The sequence below is a fragment of the Neoarius graeffei genome, chromosome 13, assembly GCF_027579695.1.
Source record: "Neoarius graeffei isolate fNeoGra1 chromosome 13, fNeoGra1.pri, whole genome shotgun sequence".
Lineage (NCBI taxonomy): Eukaryota > Metazoa > Chordata > Actinopteri > Siluriformes > Ariidae > Neoarius > Neoarius graeffei.
This window is the reverse complement of record NC_083581.1, coordinates 47,313,219-47,335,388: the sequence shown is the minus strand read 5'-3', so window position 1 is coordinate 47,335,388 and position 22,170 is coordinate 47,313,219. Positions and strand designations below refer to the sequence as shown.

At 42.5% G+C, this 22,170-nt stretch overlaps 1 protein-coding gene across 2 annotated transcripts in view; it reads right to left on the bottom strand.

Moving 5' to 3' along the window:
* Window positions 1–22,170, bottom strand: part of znf512b (zinc finger protein 512B) — a 166,346-nt gene that overhangs the window by 82,724 nt on the left and 61,452 nt on the right. For both annotated transcript variants that reach the window (XM_060937895.1, XM_060937896.1), the window contains exon 3: window positions 9,869–9,948. In XM_060937895.1, coding sequence (XP_060793878.1) covers window positions 9,869–9,948 — 80 coding nt within the window. The remainder of the gene's footprint in view (window positions 1–9,868; window positions 9,949–22,170) is intronic.

Here is a 22,170-nt window from a genome sequence, read left to right as displayed (position 1 = left end):
TCAAACAATATAAACAGTATAAATAAACAGTATAAACACTAGATAAGAACAAGACATAGACTAAACACTCGGACAATATAAACAGTGTAAACGCTAGATAAGAACTACACACAGACTAAACACTCAAACAGACAATATAAACAGTATAAACACTCTAGATATGAACTAGACGTAGACTAAACACTCATATATATACACACACACACACACACACACACACACACACACACACACATAAATTGGTTCTAATAACCAAACAGTCAAGGGCACTTGAGGTATAGCAGGTAAACATGAAACATGAAATAAGCAGTATAAACAAACTAGCAGCTGTTAAGATGAGGTAGTGCGGAATAGTGCAAATGAGCGAGGTAAAGTGAGATGTGCGGCCCCTGAGTTCAGTGTGTTAATGAACGATGAGATGTGTGTGGGGGTGGGGGGGTTTGCACTGAAACCAATATATCCACTTGTAATAAAGGTTTCCCACTAGTACACTGTTTACCTTAGTAACATAGAGACATCAAATACAGGCTTCTAATTGTAGAAAAAATCACCGGGCACTGGAGCACAGCTCCTCATTGCTCGTGTGTGTGTGTTCACTGCTTCAAATGGGTTAAATACAGAGAAAGATTTTCACTGTGCTGCAATGTACATGTGAGAAATAAAAGCTTCTAATTCTAAAAATCTAATCAGAAATTTTCTGTAATCATGTAATTTTTACTGGCAACAAATCAACAGACATCACTTTTATGAAGTGTAAGCCTAACTCTGCTATACAACGCATACACAGTAGGGTTGGGCGGTATTACGGTAAGAAGGTATCCCAAGGTATCCAAAAGTACCAACGGTATCGGTCTCATTACCGTCATTTAAAAAAAATATATAATATCTAAATAAATATGGAGTACATGAGGTCATAATATAAAATAATAAATTGAAGATCATCCCGAATAACTGTGTGATCGTATTTTCACTAATTCTATCAATTTCCTAAAGTTGTTCTCATCGCGTGCAGGGTTGTTTATGTCGTTACCATGGCAACCCTGCGTGACATTTTGGAGTCTGACAGAAAGCTTCGCAAGAGACTGAGACCGGGGGTGTCATGGCTCAGATGGCTAAGGCACCGTACCATAAATCCGGGGACCCAGGTTCGATTCCGACCCGAGGTTATTTCCCGATCCCGTCTCTCCCCCGCTCATTTCCTGTCTCTCTATACTGTCCTATCTTTAAAAAAAAAAAGAGACTGAGACCGCGGTTGAAAGATGGCAAGTCAAGATAACGAGTTAGTGGCAAAATAAAAAATACAACATCGGCAGTGTGGCAGTATTTTGGTTTCAAACCAAACGAAAAATCTAATATGTCCCCTAAGGCACACCATAGCCTGGGGTACTCCACTTCCACGAGATCTCTCCAATGAGTTGTGTTTTGAGTAGGTTACATGTGTAACAACAAGGGAAAATAGTATGACATTTGGGATGTGGGTAATAAACGTTTGAAATGTCATCTACTGAAGAAACGGAAGAAAACATCGTAGCGTAAACTGTTAGGTTTCTGGTGGGAATTAGCAATGCGCTTGCTATCTTTGTTGGGTGTGTTAAACCGTATGGATTTAAGTGGAATAATTGTAAGGAGTTATGTGATCAAGACAACGTTTTAAGCAAGGTAAGGCCATTTGATTATTAATTTCCCCGCCATGGCATGACGTGGGCCCATATGATTTTGCCTTGTGCAGCTATCACGCATTTGAATTAGGTTCGCCTCATTTGCGCTGAAGAATATGGTTTATCGCGCAGTCTAAACGGACTTGGGTGTTGGTTGATTCTTTTTCTTTTTTTTATTTCCCATGCTTGAAAGGGTATGATCCTGCTCATCGTGTACTTTTTTTTGATGGAGCAGGTGAAATAGTGCTGCAAATGGCGTTTCAACGCAGACATGTGTAAACGACAGTTGAATGCTATTTTCAAGATGAAGGAAGAGTTGCGTGATGCTTTGAAATATCTCTTAATGCTAGTGTTGCCACACGTCCAGGTTTTTCCGGGATTGTCCCGGTTTTTTGTGGAAAATGGAAAATGTCCAGGAAAATGGAATAACCTTCCCGGGACACGTTTTGTCCCGGTTTTTTACTTCCTCACATTATCCCCATTGAAATAAACACAAATCATTAATGTTTCTCGCAGCCACTTAACATATTAATAGTTTTCACGTAAGCGGGCATATTGTAGGCAGCTACTTGTGTGGCCTCACCGAATGTTTGCGCACGCAGCCAGTCGCCGTTGCTAGGTGATCGTGGTCAATACAACGGCGGACGCGCGAAATCAAAGATACTGGAATACCGTAATACCAAACAATAGGTGAGAGTTCCCTTGGTCGGTGCGCGAGTAGGCTGGCTGTCTACTTCCTATGTTCTGATTCTGATAAAGGCTGGTTCTAAAGCCTGGGCCAATTTCATCAATAAATGAATCATTAAATAAATCATTAAATATATCAAAAAAGAATGCCTGAACACTGGCGTGAGAAATGAATAAATCAGTTGTCCCAATAACATAGCACCTCTCTCTTGTGATTAAAACAAAGGATTAGGGCTATTTGGTATGATACGGTAGTCTAACTTTTAAAGTTCAGTTCTCCAGAGAAAAGGCTAAAACAACGAAGCAGACTGAGAGAAATTATATTGATTATTTGTATTATTTTGATTTGGAAACGGAATGGGAGGAGAGACTCTTCAGGGGGCTGTTAGCCTACTATTAAATATTTGTTTTAAAAAAAAATTGGCGTCCAAATAAGATCATTCCTATATGAAATTATTTTTTGTAATAATATTTGTGGTAGTGCCCATTTAAGGGTTAAGAAGACAAAATTAATTTTAACTAAACGCCTAACTGCACCAGTTGAACTGTTTTATTTTTAAACGTGAACATTCACATAAGGCATCGTAGATGTGCGTGTCCGCAGCCCTCAACCCCCGCGCTCGTACGTGCGCGCAGGCGCGGCCGCCGACCGATGTGTCCCGGTTTTTAACAACTCAGATGTGGCAACCCTACTTAATGCACAAAATTCGCTTTGCTGCTTAATCCATACCACAATGCACACAATTCGCTATGCTGCTTTTAAATAGTACATTTGAGGCATAGGCGCACGTTACACAGTAGGCCGAAACAAAATATTATTTTTTTCTCGGTAATACCGTATACCCCGGGAAAACACAGAGACGGTTTAAAGGTATCAAAATTTGGATACCGCCCAACCCTAATACACAGTACTGACACCAATACTAGTAAACAGTGGTCGTTGTCATCGCAAAGCGATTCTTGCCATCTAAAAAGATCAATTTTCTCAGTGAATAAAAACAAGCAAAAGCATGTCACATAAAAATACAAGGAAAATTTTAATTTTTTGTAAAGAACCATTGTAATGGAGCGTTTATAGACAGTAAAACAGCCTCTTGGCTGGGCATGTGTGTGCTCACTGCTCACGTGTGTGTGTGTGTGTGTGTGTGTGTGAGAGAGTTTGTTTTCACTGCTTCAATGATCGAGCTTATTTTTACAACCAAACCCTCGACACTCTGGCATCTTTAGGGTTCTTTACAACAATTTAAAAGCAATGTATCCACTGGATCTCACCCTCGGTATGTCATATGGTGAGTAAGTGACATCACAATCTTGGATTCTCTTGCATAATTTGTACTCAGAGCGCAATATTTGAACCTTGGAGAGAGTAAGATGTCAGCGCCCAGGGACATTTTATTTTAAAAGAAAAACAATCTGTACACAGTATAGAGGCACAAATGTGAACAAATGAATAATCACACATGTATTTTGTGGATATTATCTGTCAGAATAAAGGAGTTTATTTTTTGGGTTTTGTTTGGCTTTAATCTCACTTTGTAGCTCAGTCAACCGCAGCGCTCTCATTTATCATTCAGTCGTGCTCTGTTCGTTCACATTCTTTCTCTCTCTGCCAACAACAAATCCTAACTTTGTTTTCAACATTAATGAACAACACCTGGAACAATCCTCCAGAAACTCAAATTAATTTCACTTTCCTCCAGTCAAAATGCAGGTTTAGTTCTGGAGTTTCACAAAAGGTTCTTGATGCCCTGGAAAACTCCCTGAGATGGAAATGCCCTAATAATAGGAAAAACACAAGTGTATACTTTGCAATTGGAAAGCCTTTGTTTTGTTTTTTACGTTTACATTTCAATCGTTGTTTTCCTTCTCACTTAGATGCTGTGACAAAAAGCAGCCAGACTACAGCATCCAACGTGGAAGCTTCGATTAAAACGTGGCTCCGCAGTGGTAGAGACTGGGATGGGGAAGGAGCAGAAGGAAAAGAAGATAAATGGCAGAGATCCACTGGTACCCCTGAGGAGATTGATTTATAATGTTTGATAATGATATAATGATTATAAAATGATATAATGATTATGTATGCCCACAGTGTGCCCACTATGCCAGCTCTGGGGCCCATTTAGGTCCACTGCTGGCAGCCCACTGGGGGGCATGTAGCAGGCCCAAAATGCAGGGCACATGTAGGCCCCACAATATGTGGCCCAGGTGGGGCCCCAGGGGGAAAGCCAACACCCAACCAAAAGTGTGGACATATTGTGGGCATGCTGTGAACCCACAATGGGGCCAGTAGTTTTCCCCAGTATGCTCTGTTGTGCCAACAGTGTGTCCAATTTGCCTACAGTGTGCCTACAGTGTCAGATTTGGGGTCTGTGTGGGACAACTGCAGGCAGCCCATTGGGGGACATGCAGTAGGACTGAAATGTGGGCCCCGCAATATGGGGCCTCGGTGGGGTCCCTGTGGGACAGCCCATGCCCAGCCCAAAATATGGGCATGCTGCAGGCCCACAATGAAACCATAACATTACAAGGTATTGACCACAGAATCATTATGTACCATGCCTTCAAATTTGACTGACATATAATTTTGAAACAGATACTTGGCTCAAAATTCTTTTTGTCAGATTTGTCTTTAGAAGAAGGGCCTCTGAGGAGTTAATTTTACTTTCAGTTTCGATTTTTTTGAAAATGGCAGGAAGATTTACAGGACAGAAATTGGTGGCAATGGGTGCATTAGATTCAGGAACTTTGAACGACTCAGATGAAAAAAATAATTTTGTTCCCAAGATAAAACGTAAATATACTTTTTCCCCAATTTTTGTCCTAATTTGGATGTGGTCAATTCACATTTAAATTCACCTAACAGATAGGTTTCCCCCATCACACAACAGCTACCAGCCAGGGAGGGCGAAGGTCATCACATGCTTCCTCTGAGGCCAGCCTTCCTCTGTGACACCAACTGACAGCGTATTTTTGAACTGCTGCTTATGCAATGTTAGGGGGCAGCATAACACACTTGGAGGAAAGCACTATCTGCCCACTTACATATACATGAGGCTAATAATTGGCGAGTGTCACTGTAACTAACTGGGGACAGAGAACACTGGCCAATTTTGCTCTCTCGTTCAGGAACCTAAATTCTAAGTTTCTTCTTCTTTCCATAGCCAGCAAGGGCTGTAAGGGCACCACTGATGACATTTTAACAGTCCATCATTGGTGTGTCTATTTTAAACTTCTTCAAGAGTAATCAATAGACAATTTAGCCTAACTATATGTCTTTGGACTCTGGGGGAAAACCAGAGCACCTGGAAGAAACCTACGCAGACACGGTGAGAATGTGAGGTGACAGCGCTAACCACTGCACCACCGTACCACCACATTAAGTTTGGTGCCTTTAAACTTGTAGTTTTTGCTGCCCACATACTTTTACGAAAGAAAAAAGAAACAACTAGAGATGTATTTCTGCAAGAAAATGTGAATGTGATTGTGCCCACAGCATCAGTTGGATGTTGCATACCATAAAGCCTAGGTCACAAGCAGACGTACGATTTTTTTGGTCTTGCAATTTTTGGAGTTTCCCAAATCGCTGCGTTTTTTTTGTTCGTGGAGAAAGACGCACGTTGGCCGCAAGTTTGTCTTGCAACCTGAAAAAAACGTAGGCGCCCATAGAGTTTGTTTGACATGACAAAGAACCTCTGCGGCCGGTCTGCGGCCAGTCTACAGCTCGAAAATCAGCACGTCACACACGCGCCCTCCGTGCGTTTCTTGCACGTAGACCGGCTGTAGGAGCACGTACGGCCGGTTGTGACCGAGGCTTAACCTGTGCACTTAGCAGCAGTTGGCCATTGTGCAACAGTACAATGCAGCAGGCTATCGGTACCTGCACAGAGCAGGCATGGGAATTAAAGCAGTGCACATGACAGTCTTGCAACATCAGTGCAGCAACTCCTCAGCAGTAGGGACGTGCTTCTCCATCACTGCTGGCAACGCATCAAGATATGCTAAGGATTCATATAAAGAAATTAGTAATGCTAGATAATACAATTTCACCCCATTATGATGCAGTGCAATTTGATACAATTTGATTCAACATAATGCGGCTCAATGCGATACGATGCAATGCAAAAGAACATGATGCCATGCACTTCAGTATGGTAGTTCTTCCTCCTCCATGATAAGCCTTCATGTGACTTGAGGAGGGTCTGGCACGAGAAGGGACTTTTATTTTGAAATCCGGTTGGCACTACAGCAAGAGAGCCATAGGGACTTTTATTTTGAAATCCCATTGGATCAGGCCTCTAACTCATGTGAGACTTGGCCGAGAGACTTGACAAGATCTGGCCACTTACCACAGTGGTGATGAAACAGCAAGTTTGAGAAACAGTTTAGAGAGGATGAACCAATCTAAATATAAAATTATAGGTCAAAATATAGGTCAAAAGCTTTTGGTCAAAGAAATGCAACATTTATTTTTCCATTCTATTTCTTTATTTTTATTAATTAAAAGACACTTCATGTCTTAACATAATGATGAACTGTCATTTTGATGAAACTGTTTCTCTTTACTTAGTTGAGCGGTTCTTGACATAATATGGATGATGACAGTTATCGAATAGGGCTATTTACTGTATTATTATTTACTATTTACTGTTTGATTTACTATTTCTTCTCAGATGCATTAAGAAGGCAAGAAATTCCACTAATTAACTTTTGACAAAGCACAGCTATCCATTGAAAAGCATTCCAGGTGACTACCTCATGAAGCTGGTTAAAATAATTCCAAGCTGTCATCAAGGTAAACAGTGGCTATTTTGAGAATCTGAAACATATTTAGGTTTTTTTTAAACACTTTGTTTATCACATAATTCCATATATCTTCCATATGTAATTTCATAGTTTTCATGTCTTCAGTATTGTTCTACAATGTAGAAAATAGTCAAAATATAAAAGAACCTATGAATGAATAGATGTGTCCAAACTTTTGACTAGTACTGTACACACACACACACACACACACACACACACACAGTCAACTGATTAAAACATAATTGCATAAATAATTACATGGTTTGTGATTAATTTATTTGCATATATCATCTACGATTCATTTGCGATCAGTGTTCAAGTGATGGTCTTTTCAAAGGAATTCTGGCTTTGCACATTAACTGCATGTTAACATTTCACAGCACTACATGATGCTAGTTTTACCATCTCTGTAGTGGATGTGAAAAAGTCTTTTAACCGAGTCAACATCCTCAAAGCTGCTGGTCCAGATGGAATTTCAAAAAACATGCAATGAGCAATTGGCTACTGTCTTTACTGACATATTTAACATCTCCCTAAAAGCTCAACTATCCCCACCTGCTTCAAAAAAACACCACTATTAGCCCTGTCTCCAAGAAAAACAAAGTGAGCTGCCTGAATGAATCTTGCCCAGTGGCACTAACCCCCATTGCAATGAAGTGTAATTTAAGTTGCCCATAGGTGTGAGTGGTTGTTGTTCATCTCTGTGCTAGCCCTGCAATAGATTGGCAACCTGCCCAGAGTATCCCCGTCTCTCGCCCAAAGTCTGCTGGGATTGGCTCCAAATTCCCCCATGACCCTGATAGATAAGCATGGATGGATAGTATATTGTTAATTTCTTTCTCAGTAGAGTTGGAACATAATGGGATATATACAAGTATAGAACCCCTTTGTGTGTCCAGAAATGTATTCTTCACTCTTATAATTTCCATTCATATATTATTGCATACACTAACACATTATTACTTACAGTGGGGCAAAAAAGTATTTAGTCAGTCACCAATTGTGCAAGTTCTCCCACTTAAAAAGATGAGAGAGGCTTGTAATTTTCATCATAGGTATACCTCAACTATGAGAGACAAAATGAGGAAAAAAATCCAGAAAATCACATTGTCTGATTTTTAAAGAATTTATTTGCAAATTATGGTGGAAAATAAGTATTTGGTCAATAACAAAAGTTCATCTCAATACTTTGTTATATACCCTTTGTTGGCAATGACAGAGGTCAAACATTTTCTGTAAGTCTTCACAAGGTTTTCACACACTGTTGCTGGTATTTTGGCCCATTCCTCCATGCAGATCTCCTCTAGAGCAGTGATGTTTTGGGGCTGTCGCTGGGCAACACGGACTTTCAACTCCCTCCAAAGATTTTCTATGGGGTTGAGATCTGGAGACTGGCTAGGCCACTCCAGGACCTTGAAATGCTTCTTACGAAGCCACTCCTTCATTGCCCGGGTGGTGTGTTTGGGATCATTGTCATGCTGAAAGACCCAGCCACGTTTCATCTTCAATGCCCTTGCTGATGGAAGGAGGTTTTCACTCAAAATCTCACGATACATGGCCCCATTCATTCTTTCCTTTACACGGATTAGTCGTCCTGGTCCCTTTGCAGAAAAACAGCCCCAAAGTATGATGTTTCCACCCCCATGCTTCACAGTAGGTATGGTGTTCTTAGGATGCAACTCGGCATTCTTTCTCCTCCAAACATGACAATTTGAGTTTTTACCAAAAAGTTCTATTTTGGTTTCATCTGACCATATGACATTCTCTCAATCCTCTTCTGGATCATCCAAATGCTCTCTAGCAAACTTCAGACGGGCCTGGACATGTACTGGCTTAAGTAGGGGGACACGTCTGGCACTGCAGGATTTGAGTCCCTGGCGGCGTAGTGTGTTACTGATGGTAGCCTTTGTTACTTTGGTCCCAGCTCTCTGCAGGTCATTCACTAGGTCCCCCGTGTGGTTCTGGGATTTTTGCTCACCGTTCTTGTGATCATTTTGACCCCACGGGGTGAGATCTTGCGTGGAGCCCCAGATCGAGGGAGATTATCAGTGGTCTTGTATGTCTTCCATTTTCTAATAATTGCTCCCACAGTTGATTTCTTCACACCAAGCTGCTTACCTATTGCAGATTCAGTCTTCCCAACCTGGTGCAGGTCTACAATTTTGTTTCTGGTGTCCTTTGACAGCTCTTTGGTCTTGGCCATAGTGGAGTTTGGAGTGTGACTGTTTGAGGTTGTGGACAGGTGTCTTTTATACTGATAACGAGTTCAAACAGGTGCCATTAATACAGGTAACGAGTGGAGGACAGAGGAGCCTCTTAAAGAAGAAGTTACAGGTCTGTGAGAGCCAGAAATCTTGTTTGTTTGCAGGTGACCAAATACTTATTTTACCGAGGAATTTACCAATTAATTAATTAAAAATCCTACAATGTGATTTCCTGGATTCTTTCCCCCCATTCTGTCTCTCATAGTTAAAGTGTACCTATGATGAAAATTACAGGCCTCTCTCATCTTTTTAAGTGGGAGAACTTGCACAATTGGTGGCTGACTAAATACTTTTTTGCCCCACTGTATAAACAGGCCAAGTCTTACCCCTTGATATGGTCGTTAAGCCTATAAATCTTTGGGAACTTCAGCCAAAAGCCTAAACCTCACTTTAATTAAGATACCCTGGTGATGTCAGAATTAAAAAGAAGTAACATTTCTTATCATTTTGACTCACAGGGATTGTGCAAAGGTCCGGCACCTCCACACGGTGGTGCCCTTTCTTCTTCTTGGCTGTTCTCTCATTGCAGGAAGGACCTGAGGGAGAGTACACATTGGGATAGTAAGTTTCCCTATAAGGAACAAGTACAGGACAGGTTATTCCAGTCCAATGGGGAAAAAATTTTTTTTATCACTCTTCTCCTTTCGTCAGTTTTTGAGTGCTTCACAGCTTGATGATTCTTCATAAATATCTAGGGGCTCAGGGAGGGCATGTATTTTTCTGAATTGGAATGATATCCTAAATTGCCATGTCAAATAAACATAAAAATGCTTGTAGATTAGAAACTGCCAGTGGTACATGATAGACCACTGACTGGCCAAACCAATAACACAACTCTTTACATTCCAAACACTGCTTATATTTCATTACTTATACACAGTTAATGCAACTTGAACATATTGGCAGTGAAAAATGACACTTTATTCTAAAAAGTTTTTTTAAATAATTGTGGCTTCCTTAACAGTATCATAAATCATGCCAAGAGCCACCAAATTCCTTTGATGCTCACCTACCTTTACACTCAAAAAAATCAGTGGCAATCACCTATCTTTGCACTAAAAAAATCTCTAGGACAATCCTTAGACAGCCTCCCTTTTTAAGGAACCTCCTCTCATCTCCTGTATTTAAGTCACTCCTACAAGCAAAGATATGTTTCTCAGGAATTAATTAGTTGATCAGACTAATGGAACCTGCCGCACTCTTGCATGCAACCTTTCTAGATTTTCCACATGCAAATATACAGTACTCACTAAAATCACAGGTCATCACCCCTCATGTATCACTGCATGAGCTGGTTATTGTCATTGCTGTAAGAGGTCAGCTGTACATAGCAGAAACCAGGAGAAGACTTTTATCAAACACATTCTGTTCTGTTTTTCCTGTGACGTAATTCCTGTTTTTGAATTGTTTACCGCGAGTCTTTTTTCAGTGTTTGTGTTTAAACTACAACCTTTTTCTGTTTTTCATCAATAATTTTCCACTATCATTTTACTTTTGTTGTATTTTTCACTTTCCATTGTGCTGCATTTTTATTTTCTCAAAGAAGGCCTGTTTTCCTTGTCCAAATACAGCAAGCGGAGGTCATCCACGTCAGAGCTGCCTTAATATCAACAAATCTTCAAAAAAAAGGTACACAAATCATTTATCATGGCAAATATTCAGCTTGTTCAATATGTTGAATGCAGGATGTTTAATCATTCTTCCTCCATAATAGTTTTATAGTTTAATAGTTTTATTTTTGATAAATGTATATTCGTTAGCTCTCTGACTGAGAAAATTGCAGCTTTAGCAGTTCGCATCCTTGAGAGAGGGAGTTAGTGAGAGTGAGAGCAGTGTAGTTTCTGTAGGGGAAGTCTGGATGCCCTAGGTGGAGTTAGCAATCCCCCCCACTCCAGCATTAGAGCCCTCACAGCAGGGCAAATGGGTGATGACTCGGCAGTATAATTGCAGAGCCAAACCTAACACTAAGATTTGCCCATGGGAGCACCACTCCTTTCTGTTTCATGTGTCGAACAGGTTTGCTCTCCTCAGTGAAGCACCCCCTGAGAAACCTGAAGGAGCCCTGGTTATAGGAGACTCTATCTTGTGGCATGTAAAATTAGCTAGGCCTTTAGAGGCACCAGCAGCTTTAGTCAGGTGTATATTAATAGCCTGGGTGCCAGACATAGCAGGTAATCTTAGGGTCTTAGGCAAGAATAGGTTTTCAATGTTATTTATTCTTGTAGGAGCTAATGATGTATGTCTTCATCAGTCTGAGATTACTAAGAGTAACTCCATAGAGGTGTTTAAATTAGTGAAGGTGATGTCCGATGCTGTAATATGTTCTGGCCCCATCCTAATGTGGTGTGGCAATGTAGCTTACAGCAGGTTATGGTCGCTGAATTGCTGGTTGTCCAGATGGTATTCGGAAAATAATGTGGGCTTTATAGATAATTGGAGTTGTTTTGAAGGCGAGGCTGGCTCGTTAGGCCCCAGTGAAGTGGTCATCTTCTTTTTTAAGAAAGGGGACCAGAGGATGTGTTCCAAGTTTGGGAGGGGTCACATTTCTCAGCCTCCCTGGAAAGGTCTATGCCAGGGTACTGGAGAAGAGAGTTCATCCATTAGTCAAACCTCGGATCCAGGAGGAACAATACACTTTTGATCCTGGCAGTGGAACACTGGACCAGCTCTTTACCCTCACAAGGGTACTGGGGTGCATGGGAGTTTGCCCATGCACCCTCCAGTACATTTGTGACTTGGAAAAGTCCCCTTGCTTTGTGGACTTGGAAAAGGCATATGACCATGTCCCTCAGGGTGAATTGTGATGGTGCTTCCGGAGCATAGAGTACTGGGCCCACTGCTTCAGGTAATTCGATCCCTGTATACCCGGAGCATTGACAGAAATATGTCAGACTCATTCCTGGTGGGTGTTGGACTTCACCAGGGATGCCCTTTGTCACCAATTCTGTTCATAACTTTTATGGACAGAATTTCTTGGCGCAGTCGAGGGGTGGAAGGTGTCTGGTTCGATGTGCTTAGGATTGCATCTTTGCTTTTTGCAGATGATGCAGTCCTGTTGGCTTCATCAAGATGTGACCTCCAGCTTGCCCTGGGGTGGTTTGCAGCTGAGCATGAAGTCACCGGGCTGAGAAGTAGCACCTTTAAGTCTGAGGCCATGGTTCTTAGCTGGAAAAGGGCAGATTGCCTGCTCCAGGTTGGAGATGGCTTATTGCTTCAAGTGAAGGAGTTCAAGTATCTCAAGGACTTATTCACAAGTGGGAGAAAAATGGAGTAGGACATTAACAGGCAGAGTCTGCAGTGATGTGGTTGCTGTATTAGTCTGTCATAGTGAAGAGAGAGCCGAGCCAAAAAGCAAAGCTGTCAATTTACTGGTTGATTTATGTTCCAACCCTCACCTATTTCCACGAGCTGTGGGTAGTGATCAAAAGAACAAGACTGTGGGTACAAGTGGTGGAAATGAGCTTCCTCCACAGGGTGTCTGGGTTCAACCTTGGGAGGTGCTCAGAGAAGAGTAGGTGAGGTGCTTCAAGCATGTCCAACTGGGGTGAGACACACTGGAGAGATGACTGGAGAATGACATTCTGCCATGCCCCAGAGTCCTCCATCAGGTCCTGAGGAAGCTGGCTGAAGTTTTGGAGACTAGCAGGCAAGCCACAAACAACAATCAGCCCACAGCTGAAAAACACCTCATAAAGTTCATCAAGCCTGAAGAGAGTGCAGGAGACACCAGCTTGCAAGGTCTTCCAAGACTGCTTTCTCCAGGAAACGATTTGAACATGTAGACTGATATCATTAAGCAGCTGCATTTCCCTCCTAAGTTCACCACTACATCATTCCAGACAGAAACAGTGCTTTGGTCTACTGCTGCCAGGATTGGTCTAGTCACTGAGCTCACTACTCCTTGGGAGGAGGGAAGGCAGGCTGCCCACAAGCATAAGAGTAAAAAATATACTTAGAACCAGCTGCTGAATGCAGGGAGGCAGACTGAACTACTATCATCTACCCCATGGAAGTAAGCTGTCAGGGCTTCATCAGCACATCAAACCACAGCTGCTCCAGGACATAGGTGTAACTGGGGCAAAGCTCCAAAGAGCAACAAAAGCCCTTACTCAGGAAGCAGAGAAGGGCACCTCTTGGCTATGGCTGAGGAGGATACCAACATTGCTATTTTGGGATAATTGACATTTTTTCACAATGTTGAAATAAAAATAAAATTTTCACAAAAACTTTTAATAAAACTCTAAAACTCATGTTACAGGCTGCAATGCATGATGGTCGAAGTCAACTGACGTAGGTTATAGCTTCTGTTCACTACATATTGGTGTGCCTTGTAATGATTTTGTAGTGAACTATATAGAGAATAAAATTTACAGTTGATAGTTGGGCCAGCACGACAAAATGGCTGATTCACTATCTAGTGGACTAGCAGGCGAGTGGATGTTCTGAACAGTGCTCTGAACAGTGTCGATACCAAAGTATCAATACTCCCAATCCTGATGGGTCAGTTTTGAGAATTGATCCTCATATTAAAAAATCAATATCATGAACTGTTTTTAAGTAGTGATTTTATTAACTTAATTTTATTCATTTATTATTGCTGTTTAGGATAAGAGCTACTTTTCTTATCACCATCTCACTGCACTCCCCATAGCTTTTAGACAAGCAGTAGTAAGGCATGCAGAGAAAAGGATTCTGCCAGGTAGTCAGTCGCACAGTGGCAGAAAAGAAATGAGGGGTTGTTTGGAGCCATTTCACTTTCACAAATAGCATTGAAGCAAAATGTGACAGATGTCGAAAGTCGGTAAGGTATTGTGGCAAAACCACAAACCTGATGAAACACATGGAAAACCGTCACAAAAAAGAGCATTGTGAGTTACATCAGACGCAAGGAGAGGTGGAGAGAATGCAGGCAAATACCCCCACATCTGACAGTGAGGCAGAGTTCTCTGACAAAAGATTTATAGAGAGGCAGGCATTATCCAGGTGTTCAGTGATAATACTAGGTTAATTTAACCATTTGAAAAGTAAGCAGGAAATACTGGCTATTTCTTGAGGTGAAGAATATTGCACTGTATGGGTGGCAGAGTGGTGCAGTGGTTAGCACTGTTGCCTCACAGCAAGGTTCTGGGTTTGGGCCTTTCTGTGTAGAGTTTGCATGTTCTCCCCATGTCTGCATGGGTTTCTCCTGGGTGCTTCGGTTTCCCCTACCATCCAAAGGCATGCAGTTAACTGGCTACTCTAAATTGTCCATAGGTGTGAATGGTTGTTAACATAAAGATTTCCTATTTTTGTGTACACAAGAAGAATTTAAGGAATCAGTAATGGGATACTAGCCTTATTATTACTTGGTATCGGATCAAAACGAAAATCAGTGGTATCGCCCATCCATACCATGGAGCCAATGAGGGATGTCTTTGCTGAACTGCGATATCAAATCAAGAGCTGAGCTTTGACAAAAGTATGTGTCAAGTTTCATTCATTTTCAGCCATTGTAAGCCCCTCAAAATGCCATATGAAAATTTAAAAATAAAGCATTCCATCTGGCGGCAAGGTGGTGTAGTGGTTAGCGCTGTCGCCTCACAGCAAGAAGGTCTGGGTTCGAGCCCTGTGGCCGGCGAGGGCCTTTCTGTGCGGAGTTTGCATGTTCTCCCCGTGTCTGCGTGGGTTTCCTCCGGGTGCTCCGGTTTCCCCTACAGTCCAAAGACATGCAGGTTAGGTTAACTGGTGATTCTAAATTGACCGTAGGTGTGAATGTGAGTGTGAATGGTTGTCTGTGTCTATGTGTCAGCCCTGTGATGACCTGGCGACTTGTCCAGGGTGTACCCCGCCTTTCGCCCGTAGTCAGCTGGGATAGGCTCCAGCTTGCCTGCGACCCTGTAGAACAGGATAAAACGGCTAGAGATAATGAGATGAGATGAGATGAGATGAGATGAGATGAGCATTCCATCTAACATGGCTGACTTCCTGTTGGATAAAGTTACAGATAACCAAGTGCACTTTGTCCAATATGATGAGAGTAATTACCATAACAAATTTTGTGCATACCCAAGCAACTTCATCCCAACCATTGCTTGCATTCAGTGGTGCTCTGAAGCCCCTGGACCACACCCAAGCCCATGCACTGCATAACATTGATTTTTCACAGGCATGATGCATATGCCATACTAGTTTGTTAGTTTTCAAGCAGGGCAAATGCATCAAAGATGAGTGAATGTGCTATAATAATAATAAATACCTCAGTAAGGATCTCACCTACTCTCACAACACACACCATATCATCAAGAAGTCCCTCCAGTGATTGTACTTTCAAATGCCTCTTTCCTACCAAAGCCCAGGGATGCACTTGGGATATCTGACCAATGTTCAACCCTTCTTTTGTCAATTCAAATCAAGATAGGTGATGTGTGTGAAGTATTGTCTCCCAAAAGATATGAAGAAAAATCTCAGACCAATTTCTTTCTTCACAGAAATTCTCTCAGGATCATACAAATAACAAGCCACTTTCTTAAAACACAAAGCAGAGTACTCTTAGCTCATCTCATCTCATTATGTCTAGCCGCTTTATCCTGTTCTACAGGGTCGCAGGCAAGCTGGAGCCTATCCCAGCTGACTACAGGCAAAAGGCGGGGTACACCCTGGACAAGTCGCCAGGTCATCACAGGGCTGACACATAGACACAGACAACCATTCACACTCACATTCACACCTACGGTCCATTTAGAGTCACCAGTCAGCTTAACCTACATGTCTTTGGACTGTGGGGGAAACCGGAGCACCCGGAGGAAACCCACACGGACATGGGGAGAACATGCAAACTCCGCACAGAAAGGCCCTCGCCGGCCACGGGGCTCGAACCCGGACCTTCTTGCTGTGAGGCGACAGCGCTAACCACTACACCACCGTGCCGCCTACTCTTAGCTCATACAACAAAAACAAAACAAATCAGCTGTATTTGGGAAAAGATGTTTGCTGAATTGTTCTTTTGTAAGACCCTTATAGACTGACTGTCCAGTCCATCTTACAGCCGTAACCAATCTGATTCTTTAGATCCAACTTACCTTTTTTGGGAAAAGTCCAAGTCTTCAGCTGGTGACATAATTTACTGCACATATGATTGAGTATTCATATATGTGAGTATATATCCATATGTGTGTATGCAATGGTCCTGCAGGAACCCAAGGCCTCTCCTAGACCAAAAAGTGTCTGTGCGTATGTGTGTCAGGTACTCCTAGCCACATCTGGTTATAATTCACTAATTTCAAACCAAACTGAAGGAGAGAGAAAAACCAGCATACCACATCTCATCATAAAAATTCACTTTGTATTCTATATCCAATAATCAATTAATTACACAAAAGAAAAGCAGCATCCTTTTAATGAAACATCTTCAATCCTTTGAATTCTGCCAAGGTCCGCATCCTTCTTTCAGATACTCTTCAAGGATACACATGCAGATCCTCTGTGTTCTTCAATCACCCACAATCCTATGCGCACATTAAAGGTGGGCCCTTTTCAGTGACGTGCACCAGCACAACTGCATGTAGGGCACACAGCACTGAACTATGGTCTAAGATTAATAGGAAAACATCATTCTGGGGCATATTTTACTGTAGGGAAGTGTACTTTTGGAATGCAGGGAATATGCAGAAAAAGGAGGATCTAGCTATAGTGGCAAAATGTGGGTTGACATTAAATAGCTTGCAGTTTAGCACCTGGGAAACAATCCACGACTAAATCTGTTTTCATATTTCAAAGAATGACTGGTCTTGCAAATACAACCACAAATCGATAAAAGTTGGGACAGTATGTTGAAATTAAAACTGAAAACAAGGATCTGTAAATAATCTTTGACCTGTACCGCATTCAAAACAACACAGCAGCACATTATTTAATGTTTTCCCTCATTAAATTTATTGTTTTTTCAAAATAAACACTTATTTCAATTTTTATTCTTTCAACATATTTCAAATAAGTTGGGATGGTAAAGCATTTACCACTTTATAATATTGTCATTTCTTCACACAACACTTAAAAGATGTTTAGCGACTGAAGACACCAAGTGATGAAGTGTTTCATGTGTTATTTTGTCCTATTCTTCCTGCAAATAGATCTTAAGGTGTGCAAAAGTACAGGGTCCCCATTGTCATATTTTTCTTTTCAAAATTCGCCACACATTCTCTATTGGGGACAGACACCCTCTTCTTCTATAGCCATGCCTTTGTAATGTGTGCAGAATGTGGTTTTGCATTGACTTGTTTAAATATCCCTGGAAAGGATGTCGTCTTGAAGGCAAAAATCTCAATGTGCTTTTCTGCATTAATGCTGCCATCACAGAAGTATAAGTTACCTTTGCCAAGGGCACTAACAACCCCATACCATGACAGACCCCGGCTTTTGGACTTGTTGCTGGTAACAGTCTGATTGGTCCTTTTCATATTTGGTCCAGAGCACACAGTATCCATTTCTTCCAAAAAAGACCAGTTATACTGATTTGTCTGACCACAATACACATTTCCACGGTGTGATGGCCCATCCCAGACATCTCCAAGCCCAGAGGAGTCAACAGCAGTGAAGAAAAGACTTCCTTTTTGCACAGTATAGTTTTAACTGGTGGCGACACGGTGGTATAATGGTTAGCACTGTCGCCTCACAGCAAGAAGGTTGGCAAGGGCCTTTCTGTGTGGAGTTTGCATGTTCTCCCCGTGTCTGCGTGGGTTTCCTCCGGGTGCTCTGGTTTCCCCCACAGTCCAAAGACATGCAGTTAGGTTAAGTGGAGGCTCTAAATTGACCGTAGGTGTGAATGTGAGTGTGAATGGGTGTTTGTCTCTATGTGTCAGCCCTGCGATGATCTGGCGACTTGTCCAGGGTGTACCCCGCCTCTTGCCCATAGTCAGCTGGGATAGGCTTCAGCTTGCCTGCGACCCTGCACAAGATAAGCAGTTATGGATAATGGATGGATAGTTTTAACTGGCATTTGTGGATTTAACTCCATATTGTAGTGCTTGATAAATGTTTGCCAAAGTAATTCCGTGCCCATGTTATATCCACCATAGATGAATGAAGGTTCTTGAAGCAGTGCCGTCTGAGGGATCGGAGATCACAGGTGTTCAGCTTAGGCTCATGCCCTTTATGCACCAAAATTCCTCCAGATTCCTTGAATTGTTTCATGATATAATGCATCATAGAGGGTGAAATATCGAAATTCTTTCCTAACATTCTTTGAAGAACATTGTTTTAATACATTTCAATAATTTTCTCATGCATTTATTGACAAACTGGAGATCCTCAGCCCATTCGATTTTGTACCAATTTTGTTCCAAATCATGATTACAATCATCTATTGACATCACCTGTTTCAAATCACATCATTACTTAACTGTTTTACCTCATTAGTCCTAAATTGCCCCGTCCCAAATTTTTTTGGAATGCATCGCAGGCCTGAAACGTAGGAATGGATATATATTAACAAATGAAATGAAATTGACCAGACAAAACATGAAATATCTTGGGTTTATACTGTCTGTAGTGAAATACAAGTCAAAGTAAATTTAGAAATCACTGCTTTTTTTAATTTGCATTTTCCTTCCTGTCCCAACTTTTTCTGATTTATGGTTGTACACTTTAATTTTCTTTCTTTCTTTCTTTCTTTCTTTCTTTCTTTCTTTCTTTCTAATGCATTCATATTCTCAAAAGTATTTACACCTCAGTCCTACAGATGGTGGTAATGTACTAAGATTGCAAGCTGCAAATAACTCAACAGAAAAAGAAGATATATGGGTCCGTCTCAGAAACTGGTCTCTCATTTGGGACATTATGTTCAAAAAATAAATTTTCTAATTTTACTATTTTTTTCGCATTTACCTAACACTCAATGTTTCTTTTGTCATGTTTAATAAGAATAAAGATAGTATCTTGCTTTATCTGGCCTCCACTGTGGAAATTTTTTTGATTACAATTCAAATGCTTTTGTAAAATTGATTGACATATAAAATAACTACATCATGAAAAATTAAAGCCCCTCCTTCACAGATGAGTGAAAATATTGAATAAATTTCCTCTTTTTGATTGCTTGGGTTAAAAATGCCAAGTTATGATGACTGAATTGATTAATCACTTAAATATGAATAATATGATACATTTTGGGTATTTGATATGGCGAAATAGGACACAATAGAAAAATCAAGAACACACCGGAAAGATGTGTTAGGACTGGGACTGTTTTGGCCTCTAGAGGCCGCTGTTATTTCCTTTTCTGGTCATGTTTGTTTTGACCTCTAGAGGTCACCACTGTGTTCTGTGTTTTGTTTTTGTCTTATTGCCTGTTTCCTGCCCCGCCCTGTCCTTAATTAGTTTGTGTATTTATACCCCTGAGTTCAGTCCTCCTCACGGAGTCTTTATGCTATGCTGTTAGTGCTAGTTCCCTCTGTCCCATGTACCTTGCCTGTGTCTTTGTATTCTTGGTTTTTGCTTCTTTCTTTTGGACTTTGTGGATTTTGTTTTTGACCTTTGGATCTTCTGAGCGTTTGAGTTTTTGCCTCTTCTTTTCTTATTTGGATTTTGGACTTGGGATTTTTTATTTTTGTGTATCTTCTGAGCTTTGGATTATTCTTTTTGTTTTTTCCCTTGGTTTGTAAATATTGTAAATAAACCTTTTGATACTTTTTCTACTTCTGCCTCACGCCTCTGCATTTGAGTCATCCCCCTGGTGGCCTAGTGGGGGTTTGCTGGATTATCACACCAGCGAACCAGGTTCGAATCCCAGCAAAACCCTAACAGAAAGACTCCGTCATGACCGACTCAGCAGAGGCTGCTTCAACTGTCTACCCGGCCAACCTTCAGGGAATTATGGCAGCTTTGACACGCTTCAGAGCGATCATGGACGAACGCTCACCAGCCAACGTGAGGCCCTTGCTCGCCATGAGGTACTGCTTCAGCAAATTGGGAAAACCCTGGCACAGCTGACACCTCTGCCTGCATCTCCTCATCCTGATCTGGCTCCTGCTCCCGCTCCAGTGCCTCCCGCCATGCTGTCTCCTTCACCTCGCGAACCCAGCCTTCCTGCACCACAGAGGTATGACGGCAAGCACGGTGAGTGCCGGGAGTTCCTTACCCAGTGCCAACTCACCTTTGAGCTCCAGCCTACCACCTACACTATGGATTGCCGCAAGATTGCCTTTGTGATAACCTTGTTAGCTGGTAAGGCACGAGCTTGGGCAACGGCCATCTGGCAAAGACAGAGACCCGAGTGTTCTGACTTCAAGCTATTTACGGAGGAGATGCTTCAGGTCTTCAATCATGGAGGGACAGGAGGGAAGTATCTCGTTCCGGACCCTCGCAGCAGTAAGTGGATGGAACGAGACTGCCCTGGTGTCAGCCTTCCACCATGGTCTGTCTGACCCCATCAAAGACGGTCTGGCTTCTATCGGATGCCCAAGTGACCTCGAAACTCTGATCTCACATTCTACTCGCCTTGACAACAGGATGAGAGAACGCCGCCAAGTCCTGAGCCTCCCCGGCCTCCCTGCCTCTACCTGGAGCCCGTCTACCTCCTCCAGTGACTGTCCAGAGCCCATGCAAGTTGGCCGTACTCGTCTCTCCATAGCCGAGAGGGAGCGCAGAAGGAGGGACAAGTGCTGCATCTACTGTGGCAAGCCTGGTCACTTCCGAACATCATGTCCTGAGCTCTTGGGAAAAGGACCACCCCGTCCAGCCGAGGGAGGGTTGTGACGGGGCCTACCCTCTCTCCCGGACTCCCTGGCCAAAGAATCTACATCCCGGTTTCCATCTCCTGGGGTGAGTCCATCCACTCTTGTCAAGCCTTGTTAGACTCAGGGGCGGCTGGAAACTTTATGGATATCCACTTCGCCCAAAGCATCAATGTCCCGACTGCGCCTCTTGAAGTCCCACTGTCTGTGTCTGCCCTCGATGGCCAAGTGTTAGGTGATGGAAGAGTCACTCAAGTTACTTCTCCAGTCTTCCTCCAGTCTCAAGGTCACAAGGAAGAAATATCCCTGCACCTGATTCCTTCACCTGAGTTCCCAGTTATTCTAGGTCTTCCTTGGCTTACCCGCCACAACCCTCGTATAGACTGGGTCACTAGCCAGGTTGTGGAGTAGGGTCCTGCTTGCTATGCCTCTTGTCCGCTCTCTAGCTCTCCTGTGTCTCCTGTCGAGCCTCCCGATCTCACAGAGTTATCTCAAGTTCCTACAGAGTACTGGGATCTCAAGGAAGTTTTCAGTAAGAGCAGGGCCGCCGTTCTCCCTCCGCACCGTGCCTACGACTGTGTCATCGACTTGCTCCCTGGGACTACCCCTCCTCGTGGCAGACTGTTTTCCTTCTCTCAGCCAGAACACAAGGCCATGGAGGAGTACATCAAGGAGGCCTTGGCCTCTGGGTTCATTCGACCCTCCACCTCACCCGCTGGTGCCGGCTTCTTCTTTGTCGGCAAGAAGGATGGGGGGCTCCAGCCATGTATTGATTATAGGGGCCTGAACAAGATCACCATGTGCAACCGCTATCCCCTTGCGCTGATGTCCACAGCATTTGACCTGCTCCAGGGCGCCACCATCTTCACCAAGTTGGACTTATGGAACGCATACCATCTTGTCCGTATCCGACAGGGAGACGAGTGGAAGACCATCTTTAACACCCCGTCAGGGCACTACGAGTACCAGGTCATGCCCTTCGGACTCACCAATGCACCAGCTGTTTTTCAGGCCCTTATCAATGACGTCTTGAGGGATATGATTAATCAATAC